The sequence below is a fragment of the Acomys russatus genome, chromosome 5 (genome assembly GCF_903995435.1).
Source record: "Acomys russatus chromosome 5, mAcoRus1.1, whole genome shotgun sequence".
Lineage (NCBI taxonomy): Eukaryota > Metazoa > Chordata > Mammalia > Rodentia > Muridae > Acomys > Acomys russatus.
Window position 1 is genome coordinate 11,026,300 of NC_067141.1, and position 19,775 is coordinate 11,046,074.

At 39.0% G+C, this 19,775-nt stretch overlaps 1 protein-coding gene across 6 annotated transcripts in view; it reads right to left on the bottom strand.

Moving 5' to 3' along the window:
- The window catches only part of Ate1 (arginyltransferase 1), a 126,912-nt gene that overhangs the window by 76,924 nt on the left and 30,213 nt on the right, over nt 1–19,775 (bottom strand). For all 6 annotated transcript variants that reach the window (XM_051145422.1, XM_051145420.1, XM_051145418.1 and 3 more), the window contains one exon: nt 11,272–11,304. In XM_051145422.1, the coding sequence (XP_051001379.1) occupies nt 11,272–11,304 (33 nt within the window). The remainder of the gene's footprint in view (nt 1–11,271; nt 11,305–19,775) is intronic.

A 19,775-nucleotide genomic window follows, 5' to 3' on the forward strand; every position in this document is an offset into this window, starting at 1 on the left:
ATCTCTACCTAAGCACTGCATCACGGGGTCATGTTGTCACACTCATCTTTACCTCTTTAGAAAGTGAAAGGGGTGTTTAAGGAGTAATGGCACGTAAATCTATGCACTCTCCCATCAGCCACAACGCCTGTATGTAACAAACAGTTCTCGAGATTTCTGGCTACCCAGTCCTCTTTATGAAAGAGAAATTACTTCACTAAAATAAAAGTTACTGTTTTATTAATAAGGATAAGTAAAGCCATATTTAAAAAATAAGATATATACATCTGAATAAGAAAGGAAATGGGATGACATTTGTTTTATAGAAAAAAACTGAGTACGCTTATTCTAAAGCAAAGTAGCAACTTGCTCCAGATCATAAGTGGAAAAGATAGAACATGGAGCAGAGTATGGAGAACAGCATATGGGGGAGGGGAGGGGGAAAGGGGAGGGAAGGGGAGAGGGGTGGTAAACTTTATTTGTATGGTGTATTACCTGCTCGGTCTTGGCAGCTCTTCTTTGGATACTCTTATACCATGAAGAAACAAGGTGCTAAGAGAATTATCCAAGGTCACTAAGCCAATTTAGAGACATGCTGGGAAGGAACAAAATCTGGACTTCCATTTCAGGTCAGTATTTTTGTCAGTGGACACAACGTTTATACACCATGCTAACAACAGTCATAATGGACACATATGCTACAAACAAACTAGGACAGTTAAGAAATTTGCAAAACCAAGTGATGAGAAAAAAAAAAAATGTATTCCTTAGGAATTTTAAAGCTCCCAAAAAAGCAAACAAAGGTTTACTCATCTACAACTTAAAGCCAAAACTATATAGTATCACAAGTCTTAACTGAACTTCACAAAGCTTAAATAAGTGATAAAGGACATACCACCGATAGTTTTAATAAATGTACAGAAAAGAAAGTTATGAATTGGGGGCTGGAAAGATGGCTCAGTGGTTAACAGCACTGTTTGCTCTTCCAAAGGACTCGGGTTCAACTCCGAGCACCCACACGGCAGTTCACATCTGTCTAATTCCAGTTCCAAGGGATCTGACACCCTTGCCCCCACACTAATGCGCATAAAATTAAATAAATTATTTTAAAAAAAAAAAAAAGAAAGAAAGTTATGAATTACTGTAGAATTCACAGATTTTTTTAAAAAATTAAATTGTTAATACTAAGTGCTTTGCCTTAACATGATTTTTGTATATTTTAAATCCTAACTCCTCCAATAAAAAGACTTTCCAAATGGCTTACAAGAAGTAACAGAACTTCAAACTTTGACTGTACAAACTAGCTACTGAGCACTACAACACAACCTTGGGCTGCAGAGTTTAATGCTTCGTTTACTGCCGTCCAACTGGCAACTCCCGGTTTCCCAGTCCTTCTTACAGGAAAACATATTCCATGGTGACATCCCAAACTGAGAACTCAATGAATGCCAAGATCAAACAAGACTGATGTCCCCATGGAAACTAATCCACCCCAGGATTTACTATTCAAGCCTTTTCTGAAGCATTCACGCACAACTAATGTGCAATGAAAACTGTCAGAGAAGATGACCCTAATTTTGAACACAGTTAAAAAGGTCTTGGAAGTAATGAGGAATATTTCTACTTGCTTAAGGAAAGCTAGCTAACCAAGCAAGGAAATATCTTGAATTTTTAAGATCCCTAAACCAACTCAAGTTAGTGCAGAAAAGTCTTGAACACAACAAATTTGTGGTATTATTCTATTTAATGTTTGAAATTCTATTTTAAGTATGCTTCCTCTATTCTCAAAATCAACTTTTATATTTTAGTCACCTCAGAGTTCTTTGCAGGAAAAGACTTCAGTAACTGTTATTTCACTAAGCAATATAAATTTTCATTTTACATTATCTCAACAATCATGTGATGCCCAAAACTGAACTACAGTCACCTCCTGACCCTAAGTTTCAGGAGCACTATCTGGCTGCACACACAAGATGCTTACTTTGTGCTCACCACAGTGACCAAAACAAAGAGCGATGTCTTCAGCTCAACTGTTTAGCCTTACTAGTAGCTCTGCCTGAGGCAGAACTGCCCAACAGCCCTTAGAGGCAAGGGAAGGGGACAGCAGTCAAAGGACAATCTGGTGCTTTTGCAGATTTCTAATTGGTGCCTTTCAGTAATAACACTCAACTTCCAATTCAAGTGTCTGGGACACAGTCTGAAAACTGTGTCCTTATGTTCTTTCTTTATATATACAGCTACAAGCAACAAAATCCTGTTCCTCTCTTTCTGTGGTTCAAGCCACTGCTTTGTCTTCCTCTTCTGATTTTTCAGTATCACCGACAGACTGTTTAACATCATCTACAAGTGACCATGATTTCACGAAGTAGCTCCTTCTACCTGGCTTTACCTCCTCAAATGAAGCTGGGCCTAAGCACTAGACAAAAACAGGTAAAAGCTCCCATCAACTCGCTGGCTCAGTGTCTTCCTAGCCCCGTCTCTACAGCACTCCAGCTCAGGCCAGCTCTCAGCGTATCTGACTGCCGGTGTACTCCATACTTAGAAGAACTATCTGATCTCCAGCTTAACAACTCAGCTTCTACCCATCATGTTCCAGGACTCCTTTCATGTCTCTCTCCCCCACAGCTCCTTTTTCCAAATTCTGGCCATAGGCAATACCTTAACATAGGAAGCCACCTCACAATACTAGGATGACAGAAAAGACAGTGAAGTTCTGGCATCTTAAGTGCTTTCCTATGTCTTTTGCAGAAAGCCAAGCAGTTCCCCACAAAGCAAACACAAAAACAAAAAACCATGAGAAATGACTTGAAGGCTTTTGGGAGTATTCGTGGCTTTTTACCTAATACTATGAGCAGTAATAAAATACTGCTATAATATTAATTAAAGCATATCAATTTCAATATACACTAATATTCTGGTGAACACTAATACTGCATTTAACATGCCACATTGAAGGATGTAGTATTGGGGAGGATAGCAAACTGAGCCAGACCTGCTCTTTCCCTTTTCTGTTCTCATGTAGCCCAGGCTGTCCTTGAACTCTCTACTTGCCTGGGAATGCCCTTGAAATTCTAATCCTCTTACCTCCACTTCCATGTACCACCATGTCCAATGACGTCAGACCTTTCTACAATACATAGAGAATTCAAAGAAGAAGTGATACATCTACTACTGAGATATCTCTGCATATCCTAACACTAGCCACTTTATATACAAAATTCTATGAATTTTCAATAAATTTAAGAAACTAAAACTATGGGCTGGAGAGATGGCTCAGAGGTTAAGAGAGCTGTCTGCTCTTCCAGAGGTCCTGAGTAAAATTCCCAGCAACCATATGGTGGCTCATAATAATCTGTGATGAGATCTACTACCCTCTTCTGGCAGGGAGGCACACATGCAGGAAGGAAGATTTATTGATTAAGTATACAGTGTTTGCCTACATGGATACCTGCATGCCCACACACCAGAAGAGGGCACCATATCTCACTATAGATGGTTGTGAGCCACCATGTGGTTGCTGGGAATTGAACTCAGGAGTTTTGGGACAGCAGGCAGTGCTCTTAACCTCTGAGCCATTTCTCCAGCCCCTAAGATTTATTTTTTAAGTGTGTGTGTGTGTGTGTGTGTGTGTGTGTGTGTGTGTGTGTATGAAAGCGGTGGTCCACAGACACTAGAAGAGAGTGTTGCATCCCTGATGTTGGAACTACAGATGGTTTAAACTGCTGTGAATAAGCAGCTCATGTTCTTTTCGATCAGTGGGCCATCTCTCCAGAATCCTAGCACAACCCTGAAAAGTTTCCAAGCACACCAGCCATTTATATTTGTTACCACTATTGGATGACCAGGGATCTGCTGACTCTAAATTTCCCCTTGCTGGATAAGTCACATAAAGAGAAACACAGTACAGTCTATGTCTGACTTATGTCATCTATTATAATCTCTTTAAGAGTCACCCATGTTCCTTTTTACTGCTGACTACTATTCCGTTATAGTCATTCACCATCTGACAGATGTTTGAACGCTTTCTAGCTTCTGCCTATGAAACATAATGCTGTTGTAACCGTTCATGCACAATTCTTTATGAGCATACATATTTTTATTTCACTTAGGCATAATCATCAATAATCAATCAGGAAGTGAGATTCTGGGTCATAAAGTAACTGTGAAGTTTCGAAAAACAACTGAACCATGGCTCTACATTTTGCTTTCCCACCAGCAAAGTAAGAGAGCGCTACTCTCTCCACATGTGCCAACTCCATCTATTTAGTGAGTCCATGGGTGATTTTTCATTGCAGTTTTAACTCCCATTTCCCAAGTGAATCTCAATGGACAGTTTCTCTTGTGCTTTTTAGACCTCTGTTTCCTCTGGAGTAGCAGAGCAACAAGTCTCTCAGCCACTTTTTTTTTTTTTTTTTTTTTTTTTTTTTTTTTTTTTTGAGGCAGGGTTTCTCTGTGTAGCCTTGGCTGTCCTGGGCTCACTTTGTAGACCAGGCTGGCCTCGAACTCACAGTGATCCATCTGCCTATGTCTCCCGAGTGCTGGGATTAAAGGCGTGCACCACCACCGCCTGGCTCTCTTAGCCACTTTTAACTAAGCTCTCCTGTTAATACTAGAGTGCTATAAGCATTCTGCTGGTTCTTAATGCCAATTTAATTACAGTTTCAATCCTCTTCCATTTATTGAATATTGTAAAATAGTCCAGCATATGCCTTGGCTTGATGAATATCGTTATGTACTTTAAAATGTACCTATTTCAAATGTCACAATGAAACCCATCATCACTTTGCATGCAAACTTAAATTTTACAAGGGGCACTAAAGGGGATGTAGCTCAGTAGCAGAGTACTCCATGCCCTGTCTCCAATCTCTAGTACTGGGAGAAACAAAAAACAAAGAGGAGCAGCTGGGAAGCCAGTTAAAGCAGGAATGCTTTACAAATGAACCATGCTGTCTATAGTTTATGACTTGCTTGACTTCAAAAGCTTTTTGGCATTGAAGAATATTGATAGACGTCAATTAAGTAAAACTGTGACCACACTGTTCAGGTCTTCCAGATTATTTCTAACTTTGTGTAAATGTTCTTTCAAAGTATCAAGAAATTGTCGTAAAACCTTTAATTGTCACTGACTTTGACTATTTCTTCTTCACTTCTACTGGTTTTTATTTTATTTTTGACAGCATTATTCTTAATGGATCACATTTAGACTAAACTTGACTCTTTTTTTCCATTATGAACATCTTTCTATACACAGATTCTATCCTGAAGACTACTTTGTCAGATTTAAAGAAAGCCCACCCAATGTTCTTATGGTAATTATTCATTCACCGGCACAGCTTACTGCAGCCTTTTTTACTTCTAAGTCACACACATCTTCATATTCAAACATAGAGCTTGCTTTTATTCTTTTATCCAATCTGACAATCTCTAACTTTTAGCTAGAGTGTGTGGCCCTCCACTGAACAACAGCATAACCACCGACCACATGTGGCTTTTGGAGTTTAAAAGAAAACTCTGAAAAATTCAAATGTAATACAGTAGCCATATACAGTCAAAAGATAGTATGGAACGATGCAAAATTTTCTCATGTAGCCAAGTTTGACTTAGTATTTTATATTTAATGCAATAATTAATTGGATTTTAGAGAGTTATCTTGCTATTGGCCTTACGGTTTTTATATTTGTCCCACTTACTTTTTATTTCATTTTCTCTATTTTTTTTATCTTTTATTGAACTGAAATATTTTACCATTGTATTTTATCTTCACTATTGGCTCATTAATGTACTCTCTTTGTAATACCCCCACCCTCAACATGCATCCCATAATGATTTTCAAGAGGGAACAATTTTGCTTCTTAGGGCCATTCGGCAGTCTCATCTACAGGACTATGCTGCTTGCCACTGTGGTGAAGAGGGTGCTACTGGCATCTAGTGGACAAAAGCTAGAGATGCAGCTAGGCTTCCAACAGTGAACAGCATCCCACAGGCCTCACCAGGCCTGAGATGCCAGGATGTTAAGGTGCATAAATCCTGCTCTGAAGTTCACTAAGTCCATCTCTGATTACTAGCTTCCTTCAAGAAGAGTCTTGAATGTGAGCATCTCCCGGCAGTGCCATTCTATCCTCCTTCCCACTCTGCTTTTCCTGCCCCAAACTGTTAGCCGTGGTTCTCAGCACCTAGCTAGTCTCATCTACCTCTCTGGGTTCAATTTTCATCATAAGCGGTAGATATTCTGTGAGAATTAATATAAGGAATGTAATAAACACAGTCCTGCATGTCACATGTCACATGTCACGTGCTAGTTTTTCAGTAAGTAACGGCTCTTTAAAAAAGAGGACTTGAATCTGAAATGAAGAAACAGAAGGACACCTCTGAAGAGAAGCCCAAGTTCCAAACTGGTGCATGAGCTAATGTGCTCGCCTGTGCTGAGGCCTCTGTCTCCAAACACAACAAGGAGGCCACAGCCTACTGCACTGGCTAACAAAATCTGACTCTAAAGGGAATGTCGGGAATCTTTTGACCTCTGATACATAATCCCATTTACTTACCTGCATTTAATTGAAGACATCTGTTAAGTGGTTCCCACAAAATGTAACTCAGACTCAGAAATGCCAATAAAATCGTCTATAGGACAGAAGTCCCACTAAACCTAGCAGGGAAGTGTGCATCAGCAGTTACACAGAGCCACACAAAATTAGAAATATAATAGAAATACACTGCCTGACTTGACAAAGTGCTAAAAGCTATTTTCCCATAAGGCTTAATGATTGCTATTGGTCTTCAGGACTGACAAGGGTCGACCCCGCAGAGAGAAGTAAGTGACTCTCCACACATGGTCCACTCCAGTGACAACATATCACATTACTGGCATAACTACTATAACCTGACAACTTCATTAGATTCATGTGGCAGTTAAATGGCTAGGACTTACAACAAAGGGACCTAGTTCATTCATGAGACTTCTTATGGACAAAGTGAAGCTTAAAGTCAACTTTAAAGTCTCCTACATTTTACTGTCTCTACTGGAATTATTCTTTTGTTTTTTAAAAATAGGAAAATATCTATCTCTGGCTAAAACATACACTTAATAGTGAAATGAAACACACAGAAGATTCCAGCATTCTCCTGCCTCGGCTTGGCTTTGCATCTCAGGCAGTGTGTAGTGAAATGAAACGAATCCTGACTGAGCTCAGAGCTACTGAAGGAGATTTGGGAAGGGCTGCCATTCAGTAAACCATCAGGTAGCTCATGTGGAATATCAACAGAAATCCTCACAGGATTTCTTACCAGAGAAGCGGGGCCAGGGTGACCATATTTAATTATTTCACCTTCCTCTTATATACCCATTACCATCACTCAATTTTGATCATGATATTCTTCTTCCTTTATACTTTTCACTAGAGATTACAGATCTGATACACCGAGCCCTGATATTTTGTTTTGGTTTGTTTTTGGAGACAGAGTTTCTCTGTGTAACAGCTCTGGATGTCCTGAACTCGCTCTGTAGACCAGACTGGCCTTGAACTCAGGGAGATCCACCTGCCTCTACCTCCCAAGTGCTGGGATTAAAGGCATGTGCCACCACCGCCCAGCTCCTGATATTTCTTTAAAGATTGACTGATTGATCAATTGATTGACTACATATAGTGTTTTGCCTGTGTGTATGATTGCATGCCAGAAGGCATCAGATCCCATTATAGATGGCTGTGAGCCACCATGTGCTTGCTGGGAATTGAACTCAGGACTCCTGGAAGAGCAGCCAAGTGCTCTCAACTACTGAGGTATCTCTCTTGCCCCACCATATTCCTATTTTTGGAATTTTTTGCGGGAGGAGGGTTAAAACAGGGTTTCTCTGTGTAGTCTAGGCTGTCCTGGACTCACTTTGTCGACCCAGCTTCACGCTCCTAATTTTCATGTAATAAGTTGTACATGGTAGGCCCTGCTTTAGTAAATATTTGTTGGGTGGGTGGATGAATGGAGATTACTGAATGAGCTTGGTAGGGGTGAGTCTAGGAGTAGCAGTTTTTTATTCTTGACTCATAGCAAATTAAGTTTACTGTTTGTATTTTAATGTATTTCACTGTCTTCCCAGCTTGACTGAGCTTACTTAAGTTGTGAGGCTTTGTCTTTTCATCTTTGGATGCTATTAGTTATAGAAAAGGTTTAGAGTTTACCAACTACCCTACCATCAAATAAAGATCTTAAAATCACCTCTCACTACTCTGGATAAATATTGGGACTGAAGGGCCAGCCTAATCTACAAAGCAAGTCCAGGACAGCCAAGGCTACACAGAGAAATCCTGTCTCAAAAAAACAAACAAACAAAAAATAGGAATATGGTGGGGCAAGAGAGATGGCTCAGCAGTTGAGAGCACTTGGCTGCTCTTCCTGGAGTCCTGGGTTCAATTCCTAGCAAGCACATGGTGGCTCACAGCTATCACACTGGGATCTGATGCCCTGTTTTGACATGCAGATGTACATGCAGATAGAACACTCACATACATAAAACAAACACTTAATAAATCTTTTTTTTAAACATGGGGAAACAAGGTCCTCTTTTCATTTAACTTACATTGAAGAGAAACTCGTTAGTGAGACCCATTTAAAAGCATTTTTGCAAATGATCAATATCTAAATCAACAGCTCCCAACCTGTGGGTTGTGACCCCTTTGGGGGTCAATGACCTTTTCACAGGGGCTGCATATCAGATATCTTGCATATCAGATACTTACATTAGGAGTCATAACAGGTGCAAATTTAGTTATGCAGTAGCAAGGAAATAATTTTATGGTTGGGGGTCACCACAACATGAAGAACTGTATAAAGGGTCACAGCACTAGGAAGGTTGAGAAGCAATGACCTAAATATTAACTGACCAGGGCTGTGGACCTCCAACTCCAGCCTCCTTACTAATAACCTACACATGGCAGCAACTCTTCCTAACTTTACTGTTTTTTTTTTATTTATTATTTCATTCATATTACATCTCAATTGTTATCCCATCCCTTCTATCCTCCCATTCCTCTCTCCCTCCCACTTTCACCCTATTCCCCTCCCCTATGACTATAACCGAGGGGACCTCCTCCTCCTCCTGTGCATGATCATAGGATATAAAGTCTCTTCTTGGTAGCCTCCTATCCTTCCTCTGAGTGCCACCGGGCCTCCCCATCAAGGGGACATGGTCAAATATGGGGCACCAGAGTTCGTGTGAAAGTCAGACCTCACTCCACTCATCTGTAGGGAATGTCCTGTCCCTTGGCTAGAACTGGGTAGGGGAACTTTACTGTTTTAAACTGCATTTCTCACATTACTAATACATAATTACATTATTTATTTATCACTTGCACTTATTTTATCAACTACTTATAGCATCCAACATAATTTTGTACAAAATAGCAAAGATATTTTATTGATTCTAAAAGATTAAATTATTAAATAACACTTTTATTATTTTTGCCATACTGCCTCAGTTTTTAAGATTTATTCATTTTTTGTGTGTGTACGAGTGTTTCATGTACATGTATGTACGTGTACTTTATGCATGCCTGTTGTCCAAAGAGGACAGAGAGGGCGTTGGATTTCCTGGAATTGGAATTACAAGTAGTTGTAAGCCACTATGCAAATACTAGGAAACATATAAGAGCAGCACATGAGACACCTCTCCAGGCCCTGAATTACCTTTAACTACATTTGTTTTCATGCTCAAGATTATGTTTCTTTATTCAGTCAAACAAAATTTTCTAGCCTTTTGTGTCTGATGCTTCTTACTTCTATGGTCAGAAAGTACTTCCTTACCTTCAGCAGATAATAAAATACATACTGTCTTCAAGTTTCTTAGGATTTTTAAATTTTCTACTTTATTACTTAAATTTCTGTTTCCTGTACTATGCCACAAATCACTTCATATAACAACCTTGTGAGTGTTACTCCCATTTTCAGAGGGATTAAATGACTTGCCCATGGGCCACTCATATCCCTCTCAACTCACAGCCCAGCATCCGTCATCTTAAGGCTGAAGGCTAGAAAATGGGACCAAACCTGGTTGGTTACAGCTTCTCTGGTCTGGTCCGTTTCCCCTGGTGATGATTCAAACTGGCTCTATTCACCATTAAAAAGAATAGCGTCAATAATCAAATGTATACAACATTATAGAAAAAGGCCAACTCTCAATGTGTGAGGAGATCAGAGATGGTCTTATAAGGAATACAAGGGCTGTGGTGCAACCCTGAAAAGGAGTATGATTTGTGAAGCTGGGAATGAGAAGGGCATTCTTAAAAGTGAAACAAACAACAAAAGCAAAAAATAAATAAATAAAAAAATTTTTTTTTGGTTTTTCGAGACAGGGTTTCTCTGTGTAGCCTTGGCCATCCTGGACTCACTTTGTAGACCAGGCTGGCCTCGAACTCACAGCAATCCGCCTGCCTCTGCCTCCCAAGTGCTGGGATTAAAGGCATGCGCCACCACGCCCGGCTCAAATAAATAAAATTTTTAAAGGATAAGAGTAAGACAAAAAAAAGATTGGAGTATAAAGGGCTGAAATCCAGCTTAAAAGAAGAATACAAAATGTTACAGGATTTGAACAATCCAATTCTGTTCACAAACATCTTGCCTCATCTAAAAGGAAGGCTCGAAGAAGTTTTGATTTCTAGTGTCATATAGGTAGTAAGTAAAGACGCATCTTAAACCCTGGCGGCGTAGTTCCAAGTCCAGCCTCTATTCACAAGACTCTGCTTTTTCTAAGTCTCTACGATTATCTGCAAGCTTTTCTACAACCACACCTCACACAATTCTGGTTCTCTGAACAGCCAGTGACTTCTTTGTAAGCTTCACAATTTTTCCAAATGAGAACCAGGACGCAGACTGAGTGACAAGCAAAAGAAGGACGGAGAACAGAGCCTCTGCCCTCCGACCACTCGGTGCCAGGCAGGTGCTCCTCTCTTCCCATCGTGTATGCAGGTGACGCCTCCTGGACAGCAGCTGGTGCCTACCCAGCTCTGCTGAAGCAGGAGAATGACGGAGGCAGGGATGAAGCAACACCGGGGTCACAGAAATACAATCCGGGGCTGACTCCCCTACTTACTGAGACAGAAGATGTATCCAAGCAGGCAATGACTAGTTACAAAGGTGAATGGCTTTTTAAAAAAAAATGGCTATGTTTACGCCATTACTCTGACTGAAAAATGTATTGCTTTAGAACAACCATTTCTAAATTATCAAATAAATGCACGATGAGAGAACCAAGCAGAGCTGCTCTACTGGCAATGCTAACATGAAGATCTGAGAGCAATCTCTTACCTCCAATGGCGAGTTGCAAAGGAATCTTGTGAACTGCCGAGTCCAGTTTGAACAGGACGAATTTCATCCAGGAAAGGGGAAGGAAGAGAGAACACACAGAGAAAAGTTAGTACACAGCTTTTCAGTAAGAGCATCTGAAGCAAAAGTCTGTACCAAGTTAATGTTTTATACCATGTATAACTGTGCAGACAGTTTAACTCAGCCCCTAAGACTACCCAACTATTTTAATTAATTTATATAAAAAAGCCTAAATATTTGTGTAAAAGCAAATATAGCACAATTAGTCCTAAAATAGTTCAGTTTTTAAGTTTTATCTCACAAAATCTAAACATTAAAAGAAAAGAAAAAAGAGAGCACTCAGTAAGAAAGGAATCAACAATTGTTCAGATCCTAAACATAGAACAAGGATAGGCAGAAACACACAATCCAAGACCCAGTGGAGAGTAAGAGAAAGAGTGAAGAAAAAAAAAAAAACAGGCTGGAAAGATGGCTCAGAGGTTAAGAGCACTTGGTTGCTCTTCCTGAGTTCAATTCCCAGCAACCACATGGCGGCTTGCAACCATCTATAAGATCTGGTGCCCTCTTCTGGCGGGCAGGCACACATGCAGACAGAACACTGTATACTTAATAATCTTTAAACAAATTTTAAAAAAAAAGAGTGCAGTACTCCCACTCTGCCACCTCTGCTCCACATTTACTCTATCATCTCTCTTCATCCCATATTTCTTCTTTCTTTTTTGATCTGTCTGTCTCTTTCCATTACTCTCCTTCACTTCTCTGATTAATGACTTACACATAGGCTAACAGAACACTAAATGTTACTATTACATGTTGCTTGCCTCTCAGTATTAAAACAATTCTGGAGGAGTGGCAGTAACTATTGACAATGTCAGGTGCCTCATACATACACATGACAAGAAATTCATGTGTTCATAAATATAGAATCAAAATTCCAAAATCTTTGAAATTCACTGTGATAATTAAATATCCAAATAATATAAATTCTTCTTTCTAAATACATATTAACTACAACACACTGCAGTAACCAGCCTATTTCCAAGCACTCTTGAACTTCTCTACAACAAAGCTAATTTGTACTCACAGGAAATAAAAATAATTTCTATTCTCTCTGAGATACACATGGAAAAGCTAGGGATGTAGCTCAGTGATAAGAGTGCCTGCCAATCCGGCAAGAGATCTTGGTCTGAGCCCCAAAACTGGGAGAGAAAGAGACTGAAATATCAGTAAGATTGTATAATGTCTGGGGTTCCCTTCTACACCACTGGGAAAGATGGAGAGGTAATGGAAGTTGAATAAAGCAAAACTACTCATAGGAAACTAATGTGTGGGTAAGAAATGAAGACAGAGAATTCCTTCATATATGATTAGCTTTACTCAGTGAGTGTTTAGTTTTCTCTAAGAATCTTCCCTTAATATAGTTTTTAAAAAATTATCAGCCACACCCTCCCCAAACTATATAAATATACTCCTAAAATAGCACAGGGCATATCAAAGCTACTAGTATCATTTAAGCTGTAGATTGCAAGCAGCATTAAAATAGATACTATAAAATTTTTTCTTTAATAGCAAACACAAGTCTATTGTTAGGACTTTTCTGAAAGTACAAGGTATACCAAAACGCTGGTTTTATCATGTCAATATGACACAATTTTATAAAAGTGCAACATTATTGTCTTGAGGTCTTTTACAACAGCTCAGCCTAAGACAATCACTCCTCCTCCCCATGGCAGAAAGTACCAGTTGAGACACTAGATCATCTTAACAGTGGAGGAAAATGGGGAATAGTAAATTTTTATTTACTATTTATCTGATATTGTAAGGTTTCTATGCTTTAGTCCTGTATGTACATGTCAATTGTGTTATACTCAAACCTTTGAACTTGTAGGCAGCCAGCCCAGGCTTAGTACCAACTAATGCATGCATCAAACAAGCAAGATAGCAGTCACTTTAAATAAATAAACATAAACTATATAAACACTGTCTAAGGAAGCTAATGTCTTCTAGAAGCCCTAGCAATTCTCACACACACACACACACACACACACACACACACACACACACACAAACACAGACACACCCCACAATATAGCATGCATATTTGCTAACATTAGTAATGCCAGGTTTTCAAAATAAGAAACTTGAAATGTTCATCCTGTTTGAACCATCAAAATATGAAATGCGTAAGAGCTTTCAACTGTGAAGCAGAAGAAACAGAATAACAGATCACAAGACACATAACATAAAGATGTCACAAATACTTCCTCTCCATCAGTGTGAAGGTAAAGCTGTTGCTTTGCTCCACACTCCAGTCAGTTACTTTGTCCTAATATAAAAGACTATGTTCTCAGTGCAAAGGCTAACACCTTAAAAGACGACTGGCAAAATGACCTTGCATATCCACTGAACTGACAACAGAAACATATTCCTCTCAACAGACAGCACCATCATGGCAGGCCAAGGCGAGAAAAATGACTGTCCAATTTTGTTGTGAAATTAAAGCTACTAAAAATTTGAGCCCATAAATTGCTATGGCCAAAGTAAGTAATCCGTGTTAATACTTCAATGTCATTTCTAACATGGGCGTACTTATGCTAGTTAATGGTTTATATGATTTTGGGCCTACTGAGAAAATAAACATTTCTATCATGTTTTACAAAGTTCCTTACTGACTTACAGATAGACATATACTTCATCACTTCAGAAACAATAGAATGCAAAATATGGCCGCTTTCCTTGTCAATCTATATTCCTTGTCTATCTATCCATCCATTTTAAAGATTCCCTCTGAAGCCAGGCGTGGTGGTGGCACACCTGTAATCCCAGCACCCGGGGCCATGGATTAGATGGAGGAGAAGCACGTGGCCGGCGTGGACGGGGATTTGGCCCAGATGAAGAACATTAGCAAGATTTGGGATTACGGATGGGGAGGTCGCTTGATTAGAAGCAGATGGCACGGGTATCCTATATCCTATACCTGCCCCACAATGGGAAGTAGTTCAGAGGATTAATGTCTGCCCTGCCCCAGGTTAACTAACACTATTAAAAAAAAGAAAGAAAAAATCCCAACACTTGGAAAGCAAAGGCAAGTGGATCTCTGTGAGTTTGAGGCCAGCCCAGTTTACAGAGCAAGTACAGAGAAACCCAGTCTTGAAAAAACAAAACAAGGCCGGGCATGGTGGCACACGCCTTTAATCCCAGTACTCGGGAGGCAGAGGCAGGCGGATCGCTGTTGAGTTCGAGGCCAGCCTGGTCTACAAAGCAAGTCCAGGACAGTCAAGGCTACACAGAGAGACCCTGTCTTGAAAAACCAAAAAAAAAAAAAAAAAAAAAACCAAAAAAAAAAAAAAAAAGAAAACAATTCCTTCTGAAAAAAAAATTTAATTACAAACAGGCGTAATTTAACAGGTATATTTTAAGTCAATAATATTAATTTGATTCATTTAATAAAATATGTATAAAATTTTAACTATTAACTAATTATCTTAAATTTTAAATTTTATTTTACTTTGTAATTAGTTGTGTGAGCATGGACATGTGTTTCCCTTAAGAGCTGGAGCTACAAAAGGCTGTGAACAACCCCACATGGGTTCTGGAAACCAAACGCACAGTCTCTGGAAGAACAGTACACTCTCTTAGCCACTGAGCCATAGGTCTAGCCCCCTTATCTTGAATTTTAAAAGCTAATAATCATAAGGATTATGGTCTGTATTATAATTAACATACAATGTATCATGCCATTTTAAAAATCCTTTACACTTCTAAAAATAAAATAAGAAAACTTTTACATCAACATTTGTGTTTCCTAGCAACTGGCTCACCTTGCTTGCGAAGAGGCACTGACTCCTGACCCTGATACCTACTACTTTACCCATCACTGGCAGCCTGTCTCACAACACCTACTAAGCGTTCCAGAGAGGCACGGAATGCTTATACTGTTTTCCAACACAGTATTCCAAGTGCAAAGTATCCTCCAAACTATCAGCTACATTTAGAAAGTTCCTTCTTTTCCTGAGATGTGTTACTTGTTTTGAATGAGGAGAGGGAAAAAAAGAGAGGAGTATCCACCTCTAATTTTGTCAGAAACCCAGTTAAATTATCAACTATTTTATCTTTGTATTAAAAATATTTAACAGATAAATCCTTTAGTGTTAATGAAATGCCATCTGTTTAGTATAGAACCATGATCAAATTCTGGTATTTTAAAAAAACACTGTGGCTGGAGAGATGGCTCAGAGGTTAAGGGCATTTACTGTTCTTCTGAAGATCCTGAGTTCAATTCCCAGCAACCATATGGTTGATCATAACCGTCTATACATGACTCATAACCATCTATAATGAGATCTGGTTCCTTCGTCTAGCCTGCTAGCTCACATGCAGGCAGAATTCTGTATAAATAATAAATAAATTTTAAAATAAATACTGAACACCAAAATGCAATTTTTACAAAGATAAACTGCATTAAAAACTTTTTGTTTAAGCCAGGCATTGTGGCAGACACTGTTAATCCCAGCTCTTGGGAAGCACAGAGAGGCAGGTGAATCTCAGTGGGTTTGAGACCAGCCTAATCTACAAAGCGAGTTCCAGGACAGCAAGGGCCACATAGTGACACCCTGTCTCAAAAAAGCCTAATTAATTACTTAATTAAAAGAAAACTATATTTTTCTAAAACAAAGAATGGCAGTGAGCTGTCTTCACCAACATGGAACTCCAATCCTATTAACTGTTGGTTCACATCAGCTATCCAGAATCTCCTCATGTTAACAAGAAGGCATTGCTACTACTCCTGGTTCCTTGACCACTTCCTTGTCTCGTGGTCTATACTGTCTCTACTTTAGATAATCTAATAAAATCTTTATTTAGAATTTTGTAATGACTAATCTGAATCAACCTAAAGGTAAAATTCTCGGTTCTCTTAGGAATTTGGAAGTCTTAACTACAATTCTGCACTATGTTAAGTCACACTTTAGACTCCTTTCCAATGTCCTACAATTTATATTCACACCCTCTTAAGCTGGCTGTTTTCAGGCACAATAAAATTAAATTTTATGTTACAATTGTAGCTCTCATAAATGCATAATTCTTAGAAATTTAATTCAACAAATGAACAAAGTTTCATATTACACTGCAAAAAAATTAAACCTTCAGGAGCAACCTATAGACACAACCAGTATCATTTAAAAAACCTCTCAAGAGAATTAAATCTGTACATAAGAGTTAGTCAAAACTAAGGTCTGAAAATGATTAGATGTTTATTCTATTAAGAGAATAAAAATGTGGGGCTGGAAAGATGGTTTAGTGGTTAAGAGCACCGGCTGCTCTTCCAGAGGTCCCAGGTTCAATTCCCAGCGCTCACATGGCAACTCACAACTGTCTATAACTCCATTTCCAGGAAATCTGATACCCTCACAGTAATGCACATAAAATAAAATTAGGATAACATTTTAAAAGAAAAATGTAAAATAATGATTCCATAAATTCGTGTTACAGATATTCTCTAATCCGTATGTTAACAATAGGTTGAATGATTAATCATATATAGTACACTCTGACAGAACTTTGCACAAACTTCAATGAGTCTTAAATGATGACAATGAAAATCTTTACACTGCAATGCACTAAACACTGGTGGAAAGACCAGTGAACTTGAGTCCAGTGGTCTGGGATCTCATTGGATCTATATGCTCACCTGAGTCACTTATCACTGTGTGTCTGTTTTTCTTTTTAATCTGTAAACCAATTTCAGTCAAACTACTTTAAGCTGGTGCTCCCTGAACTCCAGGCTCCAGAGGCACCTCAGGGATTCCAGATCCAAGTAAGCTCAATAAACGCTACAGGCTCCAGCCGCCGTGTCTCACCTTTGCCTTAATTACAGGCAGCAATACTGATGGTCTAAAGACTCTTCGGAGTCCAGTCCCAGGAGATCAGATGTCCTCTTGTGATCTCCATAGAAGCCAGGCATGCATGCAATACACACATATACCCACATGCAGAACGCCTATGTACATAAAGTGAGAAAGAAAGGAGTTCTTTCTGGAGCCAGTGAGGCTGTCCAGCAGATAGAGGAGCCTACCACTACCAACAAGCTTGCAGCCCAAGTTAAAACCAATGACTGCAGCCAGGCCTCTAATGTAAATGCAAATGCCCACACATAAAATAAATTAAAATATAACTTAAAAATTTGTTTTAATGAGCTCTAGTCCCTACCCAATGATGTCCTTCAAGAGAATCCTGGTAATAATAACACTTGGAATTAACGAATAGGCCAACAGCCACAGGAGTAACTATAAAATGCCTCTTGAAAGAGTCTGGTTATCTGTCCCAAATCATTAAAAATTACAGTAGTTAACCTCTGAGTGGTATTATGCTGATCAGCATGCAGCAAATGTTATATATATATATATATGTATATATATATAAATCAACGTGCTTTATAGCTAAGATTTATACTAACTTTTTCTTTTTCTTTTTCTTTTTTTTTTTTTTTTGGTTTTTCGAGACAGGTTTCTCTATGTTATCTTGGCTGTCCTGGACTCGCTTTGTAGAGCAGGCTGGCCCCAAAATCACAGCAGTCCACCTGCCTCTGCTATGTTAACTTGTTTGTTTGTTTGTTTGTTTTTCGAGACAGGGTTTCTCTGTGTAGCCTTGGCCATCCTGGACTCACTTTGTAGATCAGGCTGGCCTCGAACTCACAGCGATCCGCCTGCCTCTGCCACTTTTAAAAGGAAAATTGCTTCTAAATTTTTCCTAGAGAGGCTTCAAAAAATCATTAAAAGCACAGGTTCAGTGAGAGATCCTATCTCAAAACGTATGGTGGAATGTGAATAAAGATACCCGGCATGGGGCTGGAGAGATGGCTCAGTGGTTAAGAGCACTGACTGCGCTTCCAGAGGTCCTGAGTTCAATTCCCAGTAACCACATGGTGGCTCACAACCATCTATAATGTATACATAATAATAAATAAATCTTTAAAAAAAAAAAAGGATACCCAGCATGAACGCCTGGCCTCCACACACACATGCATAGCCACACACAGAATTCAAGCTGACCGTGAAAACTACGATACCTCCCCAAAATCAGAATAGTATAAATTGAAGATAAGCAGAAAATACCACAAAGCCTACAAATCAAAATCAGCATTTGCTGTTGTTGACTTTCTTAGTGGCTAGGGTAAGATGAAATCTCACTATAGTTTTGATCTGCACCTCTCTGATGGATAGTGAGGTTGGAACATTACTCATGATTGTTGGCCATTTGTATTTCTTTTTTCACAAACTTCCAGTTCCTTAGCTCATGTTTCAGTTATGCTGTTTGTCTCTTTAATGTTTAGAATTTTTTATATATTCCAGATATTCATTCTCTACCAGATGAGTGCCTTTCAAAGTTTTTCTCCCATTCTATGGGCTGCCTGTACAGAAGCTTCTGATCCTGAGGTTGCTTGCTGGCCTTATTTTCCAGGCAAGTAGGAGCCTACTCAGAAAGCCCTTACCTATGCCTGTATCTTGAAGTGTTTTCTCTACAGTTTTCTCCAACAGTTACAGAGTTCCGGGTCTTACATTAAGGTCTCTGATTTATTTAGAGCTGTTTGTTGTGAAGGATGAGTGATAACAACCTAATTTCACTCATTTGTTGACAAAGCTGTCATTCCTCCAACATGTACTTTTGTACCTTTTTCAAAAACCAGGTGATTTTAGCTTGTGCAGTTGTATTGCTCGGCTCCATAGATCAGCTTAACCTATTTTTGTGCTAGTATCATATTGTTTGGTTGCTATGCCTCTGTAGTATAACTTGAAATCATCAGTATTCTTGTTTTCTCAGGACTACTTTGGCTATTTTCATGCTTCCAAGTGAATCTGAAGATTTTTTTTTTTCCTATTGGTATGAAAAATGGCACTGGAGACTTGATGGGGATTGCAATCACTCTCGTGATTTTAATTCTTCCAACCCATGAACACAGGCGGTCTTTCTGGCTCACAGTGCTTTGTTCAGCTTCTTTTGTCAATGTTTTAAAGCTTTCACTGCTCTGGTCTTTTTCTGCTGGTAGGAATGAAAACTAGTCCAGTCTCTGGAAATTAATACAGATGTTTCTCAAAAATCTAGAGATACAAGCTGGGCATGGTGGTGCACGCCTTTAATCCCAGCACTTGGGAGGCAAAGGCAAGTGGATCTCTGTGAGTTCAAGGCCAGCCTGATGTACAAAGCCAAGTCCAGAACAGCCAGAGCTGTTACACAGAGAAACCCTGTCTCACAAGCAAAAACAACAAAAAATGAAAAGAAAAACAACTAGATACGGAGGGAGGCATGACAATGAATACACTAACCACATTAATGTAAAGGACTCCAGAAATATACAACAAAGACACTTGTACATCAGCATTTATTATAAAGTTTAAAGTTCATTTTTACTTTTATTTCTTACCATGTTTCTATCATAATGACAGAAACACACAAGGAATTAATGTTTTCTCTCCAGCTGTTTCTTAAAA